The sequence below is a fragment of the Acanthopagrus latus genome, chromosome 24, assembly GCF_904848185.1.
Source record: "Acanthopagrus latus isolate v.2019 chromosome 24, fAcaLat1.1, whole genome shotgun sequence".
Classification (NCBI taxonomy): domain Eukaryota; kingdom Metazoa; phylum Chordata; class Actinopteri; order Spariformes; family Sparidae; genus Acanthopagrus; species Acanthopagrus latus.
Window position 1 is genome coordinate 14109424 of NC_051062.1, and position 21397 is coordinate 14130820.

Here is a 21397-nt window from a genome sequence, read left to right on the forward strand (position 1 = left end):
TTGGTATTACGCGGCGCGGCTCCTCCGGGGGGATCCCTTCTCTGCGGGCTCTCCTTCTGCACAGACAGGCAGCCAGCAGGCGTTGTGTTGACAAACAGTCCACAATAAAGGGGACAGAGAAGAAGAAGAGCTGGACCAGGGCGGACCAAAGGGGGCCAGAAACTCACCAGGTAGGCTCGGATCTAATCCTGCATGTGCTGCTGAACATCTGATCCTGGAGTCGTGTGTGTGTGTGTCCAGTTATTATAAGTATATCACAGCCAGATCTGTAACTTCTCCTGCGTGTGTGTTAGAGAGAAATACTATGAAATATTGTGAGATAAAAATAGCTCCAACCGCCAAATGTGATGATGAAGTGGCTGCTGGGCTCCAGACCCGAAGCTGTCCGACGGTACATGACTCCTCAAAGTGCAATAACAGCGTTCATGTGCACGATACATCTCCATTATCAGCATATTACTGGAGCTGAAGTGGCTCCATGCGCAGACTGCAGGACTGTATGTGAATATTATGGAGACACACATTTAAAGACACTTTTGTGTGTTGATATTATAGATTATGAGCATATTTTTGGAGTTGAAGTGCCAAAAAATGTGAGCTGCAAAGCAGCAAACACAGACTGCATGTGACTGTTAGAGAGGTTAAACCACCTTGAAGCTCAGTCAGAGACACTTGTGTGCATGCAGAATTTGATCATACGCATATTTTTGAAGCTGCAAGGACAGAAAATTTGAGAATGTCACAATCAGATGGTTCCAGATGCAGAAAGTACAGTTAAAGACACGCATGTGCATGAAAAATTTAGATTTTAAGCGTATTTTTGGCGTTTAAGTGTCATGGAAGGTGACAATTTCCTTGTTAACTCGCCACTGATCCTCAAACAGAGTTTATATGACTATTAGAGAGATTAAGTTACCTTGAAGCACAAATAAAGTCGCTCTTTTGCATTAAAATTGTAGATTATGAGCATATTTTTGGAGTTAAAGTGCCAAAAAATGTAAAAGTAAAATTGTAAACTCACTATTGAGCTCCAAACACAAACTGTGAGACATCATGTGACTGTTATAAAGATAAAAACACCCTGAAGCTCAATTTAAGACTCTGTTGTGCATATTTTTGGAGTTAACCACAAACTGGAAGACTTCACGTGAATATTAGAGATGAAAACACAACAAACAGTCACAAACTCAATCCAGATTATTGGAGTTAAACATGTGACAGTGTCATATTAGAAACACTGTTCGGGGAATTATTGCAGGAACACAGTGGCATGATGTTATTTTAATCAATACACAATCAATAATCGCGCTAATTGTGATGTTAATGTGCTGTGAGGACACACACACACACTCACACACACACACCTCCTGAACCACCGTGAAGTCAAAGTCTTCTTCATTGGTCTGCTGCTGCTGCGTGGCACTTCACCTGGAAAACTACACACACACACATATCCGCCTCTGTATGTGTGTGTGTGTGTGTGTCTATAATCCCTACATGTGATTGTGTGTGTGTGTGTGTGTGTGTGTATGTGTGTGTGCCGCCATTGTGCCAGCGCACGCCTCGCTCCTCCAGGTGAAAAGGCGAACTCGCTAAACTGGCTTTGTGGAGCAGGACTTAAATTAGAGGCTGCCATTCACACTCACACACACACACACACACACACACACACACACACACACACACACTCACACACTCACACACTCACTCACACACTCACACACACGTCTGCTGTGATAAAAGTGGAGTAAGATGGCAGGCTGTGAGTGTTTGTGCAGACGGCTGTTGTGAGGCTGCAGTGTTTCCTCAGTGAATTAAGTGAATCCAGCGTCTATTAGTAGAAACACGCTGTGGTGCTTTTATTGCAGCGGGATTACATGTTACATACAGCGGCTGAATGTAGTCGTTCAGTTTATGAGTTTATTTGCACTTTATTGTGAAGAAACCAGCAGCTTCAGTTAGTAAAGCAGCAACATCTGCTTGTTTAATCATCATCTGCAGAGCTGCGGCTCACAACTTCTGTGTGTTTTATGTCTGTAAAGTGTCTGAAAATGTAAAGAATAACATGAAAAGATGTTTGATTTACTGTCACGTGTCAGAGAGAAGCAGCAAAGTTCACCCAAAGGTGACATTTCAGTGTCGTGCTGATGGAAAGTCAGGTGAAGTTTCCACAAATCATTTCTGGAGCTTCACAGTAAAACAGAGTTGAAGCTTTCTGCTGAACAACTGAAGAAGCTGGAGATTTGATTTAAAACAACCAAAAACAACATTGTAGCTGTTAAGTTAAAAGTCTCTTTTCAAATTTAGGATCTCTGTGCTTCAGTTACGCTGGACGAGCTCCATTAATCTGTTCAGAAACATTAAATAAAGACACTCCTCACATGTGCAGAACCTGCCTTGGAAAAATCTGTATTTTAAGTTTTCCTCAGTCTCACAGTGATCCAGTGATAGTTGTGTGTACATTAACCAGTACACTGCAAACAGGAAGTGCTAATAAGTAATTCGGCAACATTTTAATGGAGTTTTTCACATTTTTAATCAAGTCTCCATCTACTTCGGTTGTTTAAAAGATTGCTGTGTAACTGTGAAGCTCCAGAAATGTTCTGTGGAAACTTCACCTGACTTTCCATCAGCACGACACGTTCAGATTTCTCTTTTGGGTGAACTGTTCCTTTAAAACGTAATCTAGAGCAGCAGAAACATAGCAGCTCCTGTGAGGTGTTTCCACATCGAGACTATTCAACAGACGCTCCTTTAAAAAGTCGTCTCTTCCACTTTTTCATCATGCTGCTGACCTTTAACCCACAAACATCTTGAGCCTTGTGAAAAATTCTGTTGAATCGTGATTAAAAACCAGAAATCCACAAATTCAAGACTGGAACAGAACCAGAGACACAAGACGATTCTCCTGCGTTCTGTGCAGCGATCTCGCAGGTCCGCACTGTGTGAAATGGCTCTAATAAAATCTGTGATTGCGCCACAAACGGCAGGAAAACCTTCCTCGTCATGGAGCCACAACCTTTAACAAACCGACAGCCACGCCCTCTTTAACACTGGCCAGTTCAGCGCGACTACGTCAGCTTCTTTTATATCCTTTCACATGTACGAACGAGTGCAGCGCCGGTGATGTCACGGAGGAAAGACGGCCTGAAAGACTGAGAATGTCTTCCGGATGTCCTGAAGAGGCGTACGAGCCGTGAGACAACACTTTGCACCAGCGAGTTTGTTTCAAGTGTTCGCCGCCTTTTTTAAAACTCGGAAAAAGACACGTGACAACCCTCCGATCGCGATGTATAGATACTGACGTGAAAGAACAAAGTGTTCTTCTCCAACACGACTCAGAGTATTTAGTTACTTCAACCCCTGGACGCCATTTTGTTCAGTCTTTGTCTCTCCGTGTCGTCCTCTGATTGGCCGGTTCGTAGACGTGTCTCGTGGCATTATGGGGAACTTGAGATGATATCAGCGTCTGTCCTGCAGCGACATGTTGGATACAGATAAATGTTTGTAAAAGTACATTTAACTCCAGTCAGAAGACATCTCAACCGAATTTCGAGCCCTACATTTTCACCAGATCTATTCTGTGATCCTCAACTTTCTCCGCTCGTCGCTGACCTTTAGTCTGAACTTGAATGGTCATGTTTTCCGCTTGTTTGTACTTGTTGCATCACGATGCTCGCGCTGAGCTTCCTGCCTCACATGAGATCAGGTTCCCACAGTGAATCCGCTGTGTCACTACTTTCTTTCACCCTCATGTTATTTCGAACGCTTCGCTTGACGCAGGCGGGACAACAATGTGGTGATAAAGATGGAAAATTCAGCAGGTTGAGCTGCTGGAAAGTCGTTTCTCTAGTTTCTTCTTTTTGAGTTGGATCCGGTCGTGCTAACGAATCCTAACACCTCAGATCTCTGATCCACGTTTGTTGCTCTAATTACCCTAAATTTATCCATTTGAAGGCAATATTTAATGTTGAACTGTTCAAGAATAATCAACCAGTTGTTTGGTTTATAAAGTAAAAGAACATGGTGGAAAAATCCCAAGGTGACGTCATCAGTTATTCAGTTTATCGTCACAGAGGAGGAAAGAAACCAGAAAATATTATTTAGAGTTTTGACTTTTGGACTCAAATATCACCAACTGATCAACGAATCGTTGCAAATCTAGTTTGATTTTATGTTTTCAGACAAACCAAATGATCATTGATCGGAATAAAAGCTAAAATAGAGACTCTTAATCACTGAGTTGCCGACGTGTTAATTCAGTTGCTCATTTGTTTCCTGTAATTTCAAGAATCGTATTTCCATATTTGTAGTTTCACGATCCAGCAGCTGTGCAGGTTAAAGGTCAGCAGCTTGACGAAAAAGTCAAACGGTGTGCTGTGGATATATTTCAGACGGCGAAGACTGAAGATAAAAACAACCTGTGTTACGAAAAATGAGTTAAGAATAACAAAATTATAACGAGAGGACAGAAAAACCTCGACAATAAGAAACTCTGTAACACAAGTTACATGCTTGAAAAGGAGTAGGACGAAGTAAACAGTTATTAAATCCAACCCCCTCATGACTACCTCATTAACTACGTCTTAATCTGTGCAAAATGATTCACACACATATATAAATATACATATTTATGGAAAACAGAAGTTAGAAAGGTTATGATCGACTTTAAAACCTTAATGGGAGCTACTGTTATTAAATCCTAACCAGTGAATTGTTTACAGCTACTGCTGTAGTGTGTAAAGGATGAGCTCACTCACAAATTAATACTCATTTATTTGCAATTCATTGTAACCATTAAACCAGTAAAATGTTGCTGAATTACTTGTTAGCACTTCCTGTTTCCAGTGAACTCATGGATGTTCACACAACTATCACCAGATTACTTTGATGCTGAAGAAAACTTAAAAACATGATTTTTCTAAGGCAAGTTCTGCACATGTAGGGACGGTCTTTATTTGAAGATTTCCAACCTGATTGATGGAGTCCTTGTTTCTTCCCCTCATGCTGATGGAAAGTCAGGTGAAGTTTCATAATCCACAAAACATTCCTGGAGCTTCACAACAAAACAGCCATTTCATGTTCTGTTGGTTGTTTTAAAACAATCCCTTATACATGCAGAACTTGCCTTAGAAAAAGCTTGTTTTTAAGTTTTCTTCAGTATCAAAGTAATCCAGAGATAGTTGTTCATACATCCATGACTACACTGAAAACAGGAAGTGCTAATTAAGTAATTCGGCAAAGTTTTAATCAAGTTTTTGAGTTTTTCTTCTGTTTTTTTTTTCTGTTTTAAAACAAGCCAAGCTACTTCAGATGTTTAGCAGAGTGCTGCAACGCTGTTTTGCTGTGAAGCTTCAGAGATGTTTTATGGAAACTTCACTTGAATTTCCGTCAGCGTGGTGGTGAGGACATAATGACTGAATTTACATTTTTTAGGGTGAACTTATTCTTCAAACCTGACAGATTTGAACTTTACTCGACAGCAAAATCTGTATTAGCAACATCAGTAGCAGTAACGTTTGTGGTTCTAGTCGGGATTAAAGTTGAAGTATCGATGGTCACCGTCTCCTCTCAGGCAGCGTTTGTCTTTGTCATTCGTCGAGGCCTGCCTGGCTCGCTGGGCCTATTCTGGGCGAGGCGAGCCCACCACCTACACATCCTGCAGGGGTGGAGAGAGGCATGTGGTCCTCCCAGCAACCCGGGCCTGCTGACTGCCACTCCTCTGTTAGCTGGGCCTCCGCAGGGCCTCACATGCACTTAGGAAGAATCAAAAACAAGCCTCTTTCAGAACCTCCGCTCGCTGTTTCTCAAAATTCAGGGTGGCAAGTGACACGTATTTGGCACGGATGTGAGTGTTTCTGTGCTTTGTAAGGGGTTTGGGATCGGAGGCAGAGTGAATGACAGCGTCGCCTTCGAAGATAAATACTAATCTGTCGAGCTGACAGGGCAGCGAACAGCCAAAGATACATCCAGAACAGGGTTTATTCACGGGGTGCTGCAAATGTGGAATCTGCCTTGAGCTAAAATAGTAAGAGTAAAATAAAAACACCATACTTTCAGCATTTTATTACTTTGTGCACTCCTGCAAGAAATATCAGGAAATTATCCCTTTAACATGAGAGAAAACATGAACGTGTTCACGTTCACACCTGTAAAAGTGCTGATTAAAAACAGTTTGAAAGCAGAAATCCCACCTGTGCTAATCACTCTAAAAATGTCAGGCACTCGTGGCATTCTTGATGGAAACGTCGACCATCTAGTCGCCAAATTGAACGTTTTTACGCACCTGCTGAGGCCTGATAAACTGCACTCATGCACCTGCCAAGAGTCATATGTACAGTCCAAATATAAGTCTTTACAGTTTCACAGAAACGTGTCTCCATGTCAGCGCACAGCCGGGGTTTTGGTGCAGAACGTACGATAAAGAGACTCAAGGTCGATGTTTTTTACATCTCTGTCGTTGCTTCAGTTACAAATGTGACGTTTTTTCTTTTGTCAATCTGTCTCCAAGGTCAAGAGCTGTTTTTGTTCTGGATGCAGAGAGAGCATTTTACTTTTTGTTAAGAGCCGTGTGACAACCGGGAAAAAGGCAAATCGCCTCGGAGTAAATGTCCTTGGATCAGTGTCTGCCTGACTTATCCATAGCTTGGTTTTCTCACCATTTGGTGCCCAGCAGGAGGATTTCAGTCAGCAAATGACTTATCTGACATTTCTACATCCGACTTTTTTGAAGGACTGGGCAAGATATTCAGCCTTAAAGGTCCAATTTGTTGATTTTTTTGAGTCTCATTCCGAAACTGATTATTTAGGATTTATGATGCTGAGGATGAGTTGAGGAGAGAAGCTGCTCTGTTGGCACCGAAACAAAGATAAAGCCAACAAATGAAAGCTCCTTGTGGGAACTTTATGTTAAAAGAAGCTCATTTTTATTAACGTGTTGTTCGTCCTCCCTCAGGTATGGCAGCGGTGTTGCCGAGAACCCTGGGTGAGCTGCAGCTCTACCGGATCCTGCAGCGGGCCAACCTGCTCTACTACTACGAGGCCTTCATCCAGCAGGGCGGCGACGACGTGCAGCAGCTGTGCGAGGCCGGGGAGGAGGAGTTCCTTGAAATAATGGCCCTCGTCGGCATGGCCAGCAAGCCGCTGCACGTACGCCGCCTGCAGAAGGCGCTGCGGGACTGGGTCACCAACCCGGCCATCTTCAACCAGCCGCTCACGTCGCTGCCGGTCTGCAGCATCCCCGTCTACAAGCTGCCCGAGGGCTCGCCCACGCTGCTCAGCGGGCAGGATCGGGCCAACACCGCCAGCGTCAAGATGCCAAAAGGCGTCGCCGCTGCCTGCTCCGATCCAGGGAAGCTGGACGTGGCGCGGGACAAAGTGTCAGCCGGGTCGCCTCTGCAGGGCAGCAGCGAGGCTCGATTCTGGTCGGGCCACAGCAACGACAGCGAGCACAGCCTGTCGCCGTCAGACCTCGGCTCCCCGTCCTCGCCGAGGGACGCGTTAGAGGCTCTGGACGCCGCAGCGGTCCAGTCCGTCCTGGAGTGTGTGGACAGGATGGCACCGGGACTTCCTAAGGCCGACCTCGCTGAGGTCAAAGAGCAGCTGAAGAACAACAAGAAAATGGCAAAGATGATCGGACACATCTTTGAAATGAGCGACGACGACCCGCGGAGGGAAGAGGAGATCCGTAAATACAGCGCCATCTATGGACGCTTCGACTCCAAGAGGAGGGACGGCAAACACCTGACGCTGCACGAGGTTCACTTCACATGTTTGACAGGAGAATTTGTCCTGTTTGAGGTTTTGATTCTGTGTTTTTTCCCAAACTAACCCGACTCACTGTGTGTGATGTGCAGCTGACAGTTAACGAGGCGGCGGCTCAGCTCTGTATGAGGGACATGGCTCTGCTGACGCGTCGAGACGAGCTGTTTGGACTCGCCCGCCAGATTTCCAGAGAAGTCACCTACAAGTACACCTACCGCACCAGCAAGTAAGAGCTTAACAAGTTCAACACTTCAGAACATCAGTGTCGTTCCTGTCTTAAAGACTCCAGCTGTGTTGTTGATGTCTGGATGAGAATCTTTATTTTTGTGTTTGAATACGTCTGATGCATGAAGTCCTAAAGTGTGTTTCCTGATGTTTCCCTGCAGGTCTCGCTGTGGAGACAGAGACGAGCCGTCCCCTAAAAGGATTAAAACAGAGGTGAGAGAAAAATCCCTGCAGTCAGAGTACAGCTGGAGATTTTCCAAGGTCATGTTGAAAACAACAGGTTTTGGTCTCCACAAACGCAGCTGGAAACGTCTTGTTGTCGCGTTAACACACTCAGTTTTAGTCTCAACAAACACGGCTGCAAATTTCCAGATTTCCCATCAACAATATTTGTTTTTCTTACCACAAACGCAGCTGGAAATCATCCTGAGGTCTCCTTAAAAAACAACCAGCTTTAGTTTCCACAAACACGGCTGAAGATTTCCCGACTTCCTGTCAACAATATCTCTGTCTGTCTCCACAAACACGTCTTACCACCCCCCCTCCTCCTTTAAATTCACTACAATCATGGCTTTAAATTTGGTTGTTGAACAAAGTCCTGACGCTGACTCTTTGGTTCGGTATTTAAAACTTAAGATTAGAGGACACTTGCTTGGCAGATGGCGCTGCTCAGTGTGCAGCGCTCAGAAACAGACCGGACACAGCAGCACCGGCCTTGAACGGAGCACAAAGCGATCTCTCAGCGTTCCTCCGCTGACACACTTGGCTCCGAGTTTCGTCTTTGAATGGCTCCTCTCAGTTTGTAAACCGATGATCGAAAACATGTGGTGGCTGCGAACTCTGCAGGGATTCTAACCGAAGGCGAGGAGCCGCAGATGAACCGACACCTGCTCACTGAAACTGGAGGGCGGAGCCACTGCCAGAATCCACCGTCGGCCCAAACTCACAAAAAGTCCAGATTGTTCTGTCGGTTGTTGTTTTATATCAAAGGAAATACAAACATTACTGGAATAAATGATCCAGTTTTTGGATTAACAAAAGTCTGTGTGATTATAGCAGATTTATTTAATACATAAGCTTTAGTTATGTTACACTTTCTATTCTAAAACAGTCTTTATAAACTTATACGACAAATTCAAGTGGAGAATCATCATTAATGACAAGTAAATTTATCATTAATTAAACAATTTAATAATTTATAAAGCAATAATTAACCAATTATTTATTGCAAAGTTGCAACGTATGTTTATAAACCTTTACAACTACTTCATGAATAGTCTATAAAGCATTTTAGCATCAACTATGTTCAAATTTATCTTTAATTAATGATTCTTATTGTAAGTGTTACCAAAATATGAATAAATTAATAAATTAAAGCAACAAAAACAGAGTTAAAGTAGATTAAAAATAACGTTATTTAAAAATAAAATAAGGTATAACACATAATCAACATCACAAAATACCAAATAATTACAATAAAACTAATCATGAATGTTCAAGTCTTCTTTACGAGTCTACAAGGATTTTTTTAATCCAGCTAATATCAGAACACATCTATCACAAAACATGTTAGAATCTGTGTGTAATTGTCCTTTAATCAAGTGTCATGAGGGGGAAAAACACGTCGTTCTTCTCAAAGTTTTAATCTGAAACAGACAGAAATTAGACGAACGCTGAACGTTTCTCTCTGTGATTCTTCAGGAGAACTTCTTCGACATCCAGGAGGCGCTGCAGGCGATCCACATGAGGCAGGAGATGCTGAGGGAGCAGCTGGCCTGCGCCAAGTCGAAAGGAGAAGAAACCGTCGGACGCAATCTGCAGGTAGGCCGACGACCCAGAGAGAAACTGATGCCGTTTGATTCTGTTACACTCCCCCAAAATCCCAAATTCACAGACGTGTTTCAGGAAGTCAGACTGTATTGTGAGACGGACTAACATGTTGTTGGTTGTTGTCTTTACAACAATCAGAAAAAACACAAAATAATGTGATCCTCATCATCCAAATCCCGTTTTTCCACCAAACTCCATTCAAATTTCTTACGATTTTAAGAAATCCGGCTAACTGCGAATTTTAACCTTCTTGTTTTTTTACATGTAGATAAAAGAGCGTTTTCACACAAGTCATTTTATTTAGTTACTTGAGAAATTAGCAGAAGAAGAAGTACGCTCAAGGGCCACTTGCTAGCTTTTTCCAGAGCTTTCAAACAAAGAAAAGTCACTTTTCATTTTTCAACAAATTCCATTTAAATTTGCTATGATTTAAAGAGATCCTACTAACTTGCCTGTGGTATATAAAAGGGGTTTCTTGCATAATACTGTTTCCATTTTAATGTAAAGAAACAAGATGGTGACATATTATGGGATGTTAGAATGAGTGTTTGAAGGATTACCAGCAACAGATCTGGAGACAGACTCCCGTGCCAGCAGATGTTTGTGGCAGCAGGATCCAGTTTGATCCCAGTAATGTCCTTTATTGGTTTCCAGTGCCTCTCTGCTGCTGTGGCTTGTTCCTAATTAGAGCCGGAGTGTAGGAGGAGAGCTTTATGATAACCAATTACGCAGGAAACATGTTGACGTGACGCGCGCTGCTTCACTTGGTCATGTGTGAACACGTCTGCTCTCATGTGTCTGTGTACGAGCTGTTTGTTGATCAGCTGTTCGTGCGGCTGCAGTTACACTTGTCGTCTGTTTGATGTGATTTCTCGGAAATCGCATTCAGCAGCAGAAGAAGAGATTTCATGGCTGCATTCACACCGCGGGCCGTCTGAAGCTGCCGCTCGTACCAGACGCTCCTCTGCAGCTCGTCCCATTATAATGTGAGCTGACAGTGATGTGCAGACTGACAATAAGCTGATATCACTGCTGCTTTTATTCCTGCCCTTCCTCAGAGTCTGAGGGTTTGAGTCCTCCTCTGTTTGCACGCTCGCCGACTGCCTGGAGAGGGATTATTCTCCTGCAGGCAGCATGTAAGCGATCGTCCACGGGTGTCACTCGGACAGTTTGCGTTTACATCTGTGAGGATTGTGTCCACTCAGAAGCAGCGGAAGTGAAACAGAAATTTGTCTCTGAAACAATCTGAGGTATTAAAATTGCGTCCTCAGATGCAGCTGGAGCGTCTGCTGGCCCGGCAGATGGAGATCCTGCAGGACGCTGCAGTCCAGGAGCGGCTCCAGGCTCTGGACTGGAGGATCCCCCCCGCCGCCTTAAAGTACCTCAACGACGCCCAGAACACCAACGGAGCGGCCGCCGACGCCAGCAGAGACAGCCAAGGTACGTAGAGCACGAGCAGCCGGCGGAGAGGAGTTTGAATCAGCTTTGGGAAATAAGACGTGTTGTATTTTATGCTCAGAACGTTTACAAAAGATGTTGATGGCAGCTTTTGTCTCAGTGTGTCCCCTAAAACAACTTAAAAATCACTCTACCTGAGTTGCTATCAGGGTTATTCCTAAAAGTGTGTAGCGACGGCTGCGACTAAGAGTTATTTTCATTGTCGATCAATCTGACGATTCTTTTCTGGGTGAATGGAGTAGTCGTTGGATCTATAAATGACTTCAGCCCAAAGATATTCAGTTGTTGGAGGGAAGAAATCAGAAAAATATTCACATTTAAGAAGCTGGAGTCAGATCATTTAGGCTTTTTACTCGAACCTTTAAATCGATTATCAAAACAGTTTAATATTTGGCCAGTTGACCTTTTTCTTACGAACTGAAACCGATTATTGACAAAGACGAGTCACTGGAGCTACTTTGCTGTCCGTGGATCTGTTTTCACGTCTCTCGTCTGAGGAAGAATATTTGTTGTTTCTCAGCAACTCTGGAAGCCTAAACGAGTCTTTAAAGTTTCCACTGAAGCATAAATCTCACCTTGGTTTGTCTCGTCTCAGCTGAATTCTGTTTTGCTGAGCTGTAAGTGGCTCTCTGCTGCCCCCAAAGTCCGATCAGAAGAAACACACCCAGCTGTCGGTTCCGCCTTCAGCCTAATCGCTGCCCGTCGTCGTCTTTTAAGCTCGACAGGAGACAAACTGAATCGGAGCTTAATGCGACTTGATGTTTGTCGGAGGTTAATTTGAAGAGTATTTACTTCATGTCACAAACGGATGAAGGTGCTGATTCTCCACAGCCGGTCGTGGCAGCTGTCACTTTTTAAAAAAAATGTTTTTGACTCTTCAAACACAGAGCGAGGAAGAAGAAGAAGAAGAAGAAAAGAAACATCATTATTCAGGATCTTACTTCTCCTCAGGGCCTCATCTCATTTTCATCCCTTTCCTCCCTCACCCACTCCCGACAGCTCATTATATCGCTGTTCCCACAAATCCCACAATGCACCTGTAATTATCACGCCCACGACTGTTTACCTCCAGCCAGTTGCCTGGAGGGGGGCGTCTCTCTCTCTCTCTCTCTCTCTGTCTACCTCTCTCTCTCCTCCCCCTCTTCTTCTCTGCTTTCCTTCCTCGTTTTCTTCTTCATGTCCCTTTTCTTTATTTCTTCTCTCCGTCACTTGTCATTTCTTTTCTTCTCCACCTCTCTCCTGTAACACCGTCTTCTCTTCTTTATCCCGCCGTGTCCTCTCTATACTGTAACTCTTGTTTCCTTCTGTTTGTCCTCACTTGTTTACATCCTCAGTTTAAGAACAGCTCGACTAAAGAAGCAAAACTGACTCAGTATCACCACAAATCTACAAATGGTTTTTTGGAGAGAATGGCTAAACATTATAATGATGGAGGTCAGGAGTTGTGTTTTTTTAATCCAGTCCACAGCAACGGATCACAGCTGCGACAATTAGTTGATTAATGGAAAAGAAAACTGCTGATTTTAATTACTGCATATTTGAATTAGATGACAACCTGATTGGAAATACGTAGTGAAGTACTATAAAAGGAAAATTTGACTTTTTGTAAGTTCCAGCCCACACACTGTATTAATTAACAAGCTAGTAAAATTAAAATTAATGTCTGACTGATCAGATTGTTGGTGATTAAGAAGCAGTAGAGCTTATTTATTATTTTTATTGTCACAGGAAACATAAATGTTCTTATTCAACAAAAAGATTATTTTTAGTGAGAACTTGTTTTTTTAATCCCATGTCTTAATCCACCTATTTATGTGTTGTTTCACATTAAATTATTCATAAATAAGATAAGATGTCAGTCTACTATGTTAAGACTGTATTTGACGTTAAAGCTGCCCGGGCGAATATACTTTGTGTTGGTGCGGGTGAGATGACTCATGGCATACGGTCGGTATGGAGACAGACTGTAACACTCTGCTTCCGTTATACAGTACGCAGTTTATTTTCAGATAACATTAAATTAGACAGTGCGTTGTTTTTGCACTGCGTCTGAAAATAAACTGCGTACTGTATCACCGAGGGGGATAACAACATTAAATATCTGCGGAGCGCTGCATGTGAGACAGTTAACTGTTGTGCTGTTCAGATATTAAGTCTGAGATTCTTGTTTGCATTTACAGTAGATTCTCCCTCCTGTTTCTCTCTTTCCTTCTGATTTTCTTGTTCTCAGAGGAAGTGAAAAATCAAACACAAGGGATCAACAGCATCTTAACTCGCTCAAACACAGGCTGCGTTTCCACTGGGAATACTGAACATGTGAAACAAAGCTGGTGTTTGAACAACATCTGGGCTGATGTCTGCTTTGGATTCACTTCAGTTTCATTCTGACTGATGATAATACCATTGAATTCAGTATTATTTTGTATAATTTGTTAATAATGTGCTGTTGGAAGAGCTGAATCTGAGGCATGTGATGAAGTGCTGAGTGTTTATTGTGTATTTCTGTCCTCCAGACGAACGGCCAATCAACTTGCGGGTGGTTAGTCAGAACATGCAGGAAGGCGACCTCCCATTGGGCAAGCAGCTAGCCAATGAACTGAAGCGCCATCACAACCACAACAACAACAACAGCAACAACACAGACGACACCAAAACACCAGCAACAGGTACATGAGTTCCTTCAACACTTTCTCACGTATTATAAACCTCTTTGCCGACGATACCGTCATTTATGTTTGTCTTCGTCTTCAGAACGCTGGATGTTGCACATAAATCTGAGAACTGCAGTTTTATAAAGCTTTATGCTGACGATACCTTATTATTGTTATTATCCTTGTGTTCATGTCCAGAAACCAGGACGTTGCACATAGAATCAAAACATGTACAGCGTTCACATGTTCTACAGTAATTACTCTACATTTTATAAACCTCTTTGCTGATGATACCCTGTTTTATTTTTGTCTTTAGAAAACGGGACGTCGCAGCGAGCATCAAACCACACAGAGAAGAAGACCATCAAGTCAGAGCCGGAAGACTCCACATAGTGCCTCCTGCCTCGCCCTGAAACCCCTCACACCAACCCTCAATTCATTCTACTCACACTTGACAGTATGCAGTTACTACCCGTCAATAGATACTAAGCAAGCACAGCCACAGTAGAGCCTTAACAACCAATGTTGCCTCATGAATAGCATTTATTTTTCTTTGATTTTGTCTTTTTGTTTTGTTTTTGTTTAAAAGGTATTTGCCAAAGCACCGAGAGAGCATGTCGAGAAGTCCTTCAGTGCTCTACAGGTCTTTGTCTGTTGATTAATCGTACACGTTAGATGTACTTGTAATTTAAGAGTGATCTGTTGCAGACATTTGTATACTCTTTACCTCTGCCTGGGTGGTATTTTTTGTTGCTTTCTTTGGACAGCCAGGTTGAAGGCTGATACTCCGGGGCTGAGTTTTAACTCAAGCGTAGATTCAGAGTCGAGATAAAATCAGAAATGTTGGCTGTGGTGGGTTCAGCCTCGCTGTACCACTTTATATAACTACCATACAGCCAATATTTTAAGACTTCCTTTAGTCACTTGGACGCTAAAACTGAAGCTGCTGATGCTGCCAATCTGAAATCTAAAATTTCAAATTTCAAACCATTTCAAGTGTCCACTGTTTCTCCTCCGGAACTTGTGAAGCCATTGTATCCAGAAAACAACACTGCTGTGCTAGCTAAGATGGTGACCATGGCTAAAGCTACATGCTAAATGTTAGCATTTAGCTTGGAACCCATTCAAGTACAATCTTATTGATCCAGTGTGTTGAATTTAGGGAAATATTTTAACAACCAAAACAGGAAAAGGTCCAGAAACAAAATGTTATGTTGGTTAAAAAGAAAGCCAGCCATAATTTTCTTGCGGTAAATGTACTTATGTGCAAATTAAAGTAAATACATACATGTATGTGTATGTTTTAACCGAATACTTGGCCTTGACTTGAATTTGGCGTTATCAACCTGGCCAAATATCAGATCTGATGCCGATATATAAGATTACGAATGTTATGTCAAGTATCTGAGTAAATGTAAAGAGTTACACTCCATCACTGTCACTAACCCTAACCCACTGCTAGATGCAACTAAATCTGACACACTGGTCCTTTAAAGATACACAAGTGTGTCAAAGCATTCATAATGATTATTAATATAGCTGCCATTATAAGTTGTTGCAAACTATACATAGAAATATATAAAGATGTATTTTTAAAAAGTCATCAACGTGTCCCAAAATTGGAACTTAGTTTTCAGATCTTTACAAGGCAACTTAAACTCCTGACGACTGTGAGACGATCTTAAAATTTAGCAGCAAAAGCCAAAGATTTAGCAGTTTTTGCCACCGCAGGTCCTCTGAGCCTCCGTCTTTCTCCCAAATCTAACGTAGGTGTCTGCATTTGTACTGTAACTCAAACCGAAGGTGTAGAAGTACTGTAGGGAGATGGAGTTAGGACTCAGCCCCTGTTGCAGTTAGTTTTTTTTTGTCGTTCACATCAAATGGGAAAACAGGAGAGGCGGGATTAATCCTCCCGTCCTCGCTCTTGTCTTGTGTATATTTATGGGAGGTAATATAAGCAGAGGATGTATAGGAGCTGTTGTGGAATAACAGCAGGGTACCTCTGTCATTTGTCTTGGCAGGATGGCTGGGCTGGCATGCCAGAGGCTGAGCTAATTGGTTCATTTCACTTTGTAATTTAGCAAAACACTGCTGTTGAAGTGAAACCACGCATCTGCGAGCGGGGAGTATTTCAGGAATCAAGCCTGTGTTTTATTTTTTATTTAGAAGTGATCCAACGAGCTTTCAGCGCGGCCCCACAGGTCGTAAAATCCACGCAGCATGAAAACTTCCAACTAAAGACAGAATCAAATATTAAAGATCGCAGGTGTGTGGTTTCTCTACAGCGGCAGCGAAAAAGCAAAATTCCTGTTTATTGCTGCTCGTCACAGAGCAGCAGCCCGGGGTCTGTAAATAGTACCAAGATAACAAATAGTGCTAGCCTAATCTCTCAACCAGGGTTTTCCTTTGTCAAGTGTAACTTTGCTGTAGATTTTTTGGTGTCAATACAGTGTTTATGTGTAGAGCAAAAACAAAAAAAAAGACAACTTCTTAAGTGTCATTGAGGAAAAAATACAACAGTGTGAAAGTGTCTGGTATATAAAAACATGCTTTACATGATGATAATGTTGATTAGCCTTAGCTCTTAACAGTGTTTAATCCACCTGTGATGGCCATCAGTGCATATTTCAAAGTTTTTGCTGTTTAGAGGTAAAATGCATAACGAATAAGTGTTCACTGTGTTTTTATGTGTAAATACGTCTGTTTGCTCCACGATGATAAGACAACTTGGTCTCAGTGTCCTCGCCCCCGACTCCCCTGCAGATAGTTTAGTCTCACTCAGCGTAATGACAGACCAATGCAATATTTATGTAAGTAATAAGTCAATTTGCATTCTGTATGGATCCATCGTTCTGTTCTGTGCTCGGTAACTGTACGTCTGTCATGAACTTCAGGGTGGGAATTCACCTAAGACTTGGGAAATGTTTGTGTGTCGTCTCACTTTTAGTCACTGTATTTGTATTTAAAGACATTTTTCCATCAGAGGAAACTAGAGAGGATTTGTGATCTGTTGTAACAAAAAAAAAAAAAAAAGAAGAAGAAGAAGAGGAAGAAGAAGAGAAAAAAAAGAATCTCGTTTGCTAAAGCTGAACTAGCCGGTGACGTCGCGGAGGTGCAGGTCGAACACTGGCCTAGTTTTAGCGTGACTGTTGTGCGATGTTTCGGAGGATAGCGCATGTCTGACCTGCCGTCTCACTGATCACTGTTCTCCTCACTGTTTATTGTAAAGTGATAGATTAGGCTTCACCTAGTTATGCACCTGTTTTTTAAACACTAATATATTTTATTTGTTATACAGCACATAAACATTAAACTTTATTTTTTTGAACTCTATTGTGAGGTGCGTTCTGTGATCAATGTCTTCAGATCGATCGGGAAACCTGTCATGTGTGTTAAGATGATGAGAACGTCTCATTTTACAGCTTAAAAGACAGTCTGCTCACATTTAAACTCAAATTTTAACACGCAAGAATGTGTTGGAACTTGAGCCAAACGATTAGATCATTTTATTTATAGATGGTTAAAGATTTTAAGTGTTTAGGCTCAACACGAGGTGCCAGTACTGACCCAAAACTAGCTTCAAAGCTGCTTACATGAGCTAATTTTAAACAATAAATGACTGAAATCCACATGTAACCGTCCCAAATCTGACAGCCGATCATGAGCCAAAGCACGCCTCGGATGCTGGACCGGACCTGAAAGAACTCTGGTCCAACTCCTGGTGCCGAACTGACAAAAAACAAGCATGAAGGCTGCTAACTGGACCTAAATACAGACAGAACCGCCCTGAACCAGTCAGACGTTAATGGGACAAAACCGACCTGGTCCATGTTTGACTGAAGTACTCTGACTCGACTCGGCCCAAAGCTCGCTGAAGGCTGCTAACTGGACCTAAATATAAGTCTAAAGTGACTTAAATCCAAACATAACCGACCCAAATCTGGCAGCTTTTTGAAGCCCAAAGCTCACATGTGGTCGTTAAACCCGACACTGCCGGTGAAAAGTGATTTCTGGGTGCTAACTCTGGCCTGAGGTTATCCTAAAGGCTTATATTTGGATGTCTGGTGACAGTAATTTCCAATTATTCACATAATATTTGCTAAAGAGCTCCAGACGGATCTTCTGCAGCCATTGTTCGAGTCAGAGGTGCAGTGACTAATGGGGCAGAGAAGGCCTTTGTAGCGCAGTGATAATAGGTTATAGTCTGTGTAACACTATAATGCAGTGATAATAATGTTTTGGTAAATTACATATTAGTGTCTCGCTGCAGGGAGGAGCTGGGGGAGTTTCAGTGTCGTGCTCATAAAACCAGCTGAGTCCTGGCTGCAGGATCTGAACTCATCCAGCAGCAGGGACGCCGAAAACTGCTCGTGAATCCCAGAAGGAAGAAGAAGAAGCAGAAGAAGAAGAAGAAGCAGAAGAAGAAGAAGAAGAAGAAGAAGAAGAAGAAGAAGCAGGTAGACGGAGGCGGTGGTGACACACTCAGACCATCAGAGGACAGTGCAGCTTCCTTTAAAGGAGCTTCTCTGTCTTCTGTTTGCTTTCTTCTTCTTCTTTTTCTTTTTCTTCTTCTTTTTCTTCTCTCTTTTTTTCCTTTAACTGAGATGAATCCCTGCGCAGGCCATTTGCATCAGCGTCACATCAACACATTGTGAAACTGGCTGATGACTCACTCTGACGCAGGTCCTTTTCACATACCTCCCATCATCCTCTCTCCCTCTCTCTCTCTCTCCCTCCCTCTCTCGCCCCCTTTCACACACACACACATACACACGCACACACACACACACACACACTCAGATTCGTCTCCAGAGAATAGCTCGCCTCATGAACACCCATGCTGCTCGGCGTTCACAGTGGCAGCCCGGCTCGGCGCTCAAACCAGCCACCCCTCCCTCTCCCTGTCCTCCTCCTCCTCCAGTGCAAGTCACTGATGATGATGTGTTGCCGTGGCAACGGCTGGAGGTGGGCGGCTCCACGGGCGGTGGGCGGAAGCCAGCCGCTAAGCAGCGTGGGAGGGATCTGCCGAGCGCACCCATCACCCTCATTTTGAAAGGAGCAGGAAGCTGACTGCTTTTGAGAAGGTGTGGGTGTTGGTGAATTATCGCCTCTCCTCCCTGCAGCTTCGTTAGGGATCGCCTTGTTTGTCTCCCTTTTCCTTCCTTCCTTTGTTTTCTGCTTTACTGCTGCATGCAGTGAAAATGCAGCTGCTCACGGGGGATTTCTGCCACAAAATCAAACTTTGAGAGCTGCTGTTTGCTGGAACAAGTGACACGTAGAGATTACAGCCAAGACTTCTCCAGACAGACAGTTAGAGAACAGACCAGGAACGTTTAAAGATGAAATATGAAGCAGTTCTGCATCAAGACGTCTGAAAACAACTCGATCTTTGTTGTATTTATGCTGCTGAGTTGTGTCCTTACATTATAGGTTTAACTTCATTCAGTCACCTCTTGCTACATATGGATAAATAACTAATGTCAAATAAATCACACTGAGCTGTAGACTGAGAGAAGACGCGACTGTTCCAAAGTTTTGTTTATGTTAAATTTAACTGATTTTCTTATCTATTCTTCTTATGAGTGTCCTGGAGAGGTTACAGGGGAAACTTCAGGGCATCTACTCATGGATGAGAGGTGTTAGTTAGTATTGTCATCCATGAGTAGAGGCCAACACGTTGTCACTCCCAGCTTACCCTGGTTAGGTTTAGGAAAAGGTCAACAGAACAGGGAACTCTTCACTCTTGGTCACAAACGGGTCACAAACCCCTAACTTGTATGTTTTCTGCTCTTTATATCACAACACTTAAAGGGGTTAGAAGTGTTACTACCGTTAAATAGTTCCTCCATGAAACTGCTTCAAGCACAACAAGCTAAATGCAATCTATAGTTCCAATATATCGGAGAGAAGGCGGAGATCTCTAAACATCACCAACTCACAACAAAACTACATAGATGGATAAAAAAGCATGACAAGTAGGAAGGAAATGTGTATTTTTTTTATTAGAGCGTGAACTGTCCCTTTAACAGGGGTGTCCACATACTTTTGGCCGTACAGTGTGCAGCAACAACCAGGCTGGTGATCTCAGTCAGACTGAAGCTCTGGATTTTTTAAAAATAAATGTGTGGATTCCAGTAAAATAACGACAACATTTCTATGGAATTCCCCTTTAACTCTCGACCTGATTACGTGGACGTGTGAGCAGCAGGTTCTGGGTTTCCTCCAGTGCATTCAGTCCAAATTCATGAATGTTTCATGCTCCAAGTGAGGCGTTATTAGTCAGCACGAATCTGTTTGTTTTATCCTCCTTGGAGCTCCTGGTGGGCGGAGTTAACTGAGATAAAGTCAGATAAAAAGTTGAGGAGCCACAGAAAAAAAAGCAAACTGAGCCACTTCCCAAAAATACTTCCCAGTGAGTAATCTCCTTTGTAGGTCATTATTTTATACTGCGAGTCAAACTCCACCCACCTGGGGCGCGATGGAGGTCAAAACAAACATTAAAATGCCATCTGACTCAGGTCCAGTTCAGTGGAGGCATCATGAAGTCTGTTTCACTGCCAGCAGGGAAAGAAAAGAACTTGACTTCTCCTCAATTTATGAGCTGATTGAGAAACAGTTCTTATCATAATAAATGTTGAATGCTGCATATAATGAAAATAAAAGATGTGAGATATAAAAGTACAAGAAATACAATCACAGAGGAGGTCAGAGCTGCATGTCTGATAAAACAACCCTCTCATCTCTTTCTGACCAGCAGGTGGTGCTGTGAGTGCTCACTTCAGTCCAGAGACGCCATCTGCTGAGGGAACAGGCCCAGTGGGCGCAGTACCGAACCGGTCCAGATGGTGTCACACTCAGACAACACATGACAACACAGATCTCAGAGGCCATTAACTCACTCAGACATCATCAGGGCTGGAAGCGTCAGTCATGCAGCAGGTTGTTTCATTTTAAGCCTTTGTTAAAAAATAAATTTAAATACAAAGCTGCTTTTACAACAGAGTCCAGGTTAAAAAAAAAAACGTACAAATGAGGAAATGCAAAACACGTTTCTAATAAAAGAACATTTAGGATAATCAAAAGGGAAATAATGCTTTTAGGGAACAGTCATGGAAAGCTCTCCGAAGGTTACGCACAAATACACTTCAGAGAACTATTAGGGAACATTTCCTGAAGGCAACATACGAGAACCTTCAAGGAATGTTCCCTAAAGTTTCTGTACAGAGCTTTCAAATACAACCGTTTGAACTTATCTGAAGCTTATTTTAGGGAACTTTCTCTGCAGGTCATTTGAAGGTTACACAAAAACACTCTCAGAGAATCTTTAGAGAATGTTTCTAAAGTTTTTTTTAATATATATATATTTTAAAAATATCTTTAACTAATGTTCCCTCAGGGAACCTTGAGGGAACATTTCCTGATGTTAACCTGTCTTGTTGGGTCAAAGTTAATTGTTCATGTTCAAAGTT

The 21397-nt window shown here is 42.7% G+C and overlaps 1 protein-coding gene across 1 annotated transcript; it reads left to right on the forward strand.

The window, feature by feature from the left end:
- Window positions 1-34: 34 nt before the first annotated feature.
- nab1b (NGFI-A binding protein 1b (EGR1 binding protein 1)) lies at window positions 35-17261 on the forward strand. The gene is made up of 8 exons (XM_037091074.1): window positions 35-170; window positions 6956-7758; window positions 7857-7990; window positions 8151-8202; window positions 9691-9810; window positions 11091-11259; window positions 13791-13943; window positions 14245-17261. Exons 2-8 carry the CDS (start codon window positions 6958-6960, stop codon window positions 14319-14321), a joined length of 1506 nt encoding a protein of 501 aa, XP_036946969.1. The 5' UTR covers window positions 35-170; window positions 6956-6957; the 3' UTR covers window positions 14322-17261.
- Window positions 17262-21397: the final 4136 nt, after the last annotated feature.

Coding starts and splice junctions, on each gene's coding strand:
- nab1b (XM_037091074.1), top strand. CDS start 6,958: ATGGCAGCGGTGTTGCCGAGAACCCTGGGTGAGCTGCAGCTCTACCGG. Junction 7,759..7,856: donor AACACCTGACGCTGCACGAG/GTTCACTTCACA, acceptor TGTGATGTGCAG/CTGACAGTTAACGAGGCGGC. Junction 9,811..11,090: donor CCGTCGGACGCAATCTGCAG/GTAGGCCGACGA, acceptor TTGCGTCCTCAG/ATGCAGCTGGAGCGTCTGCT.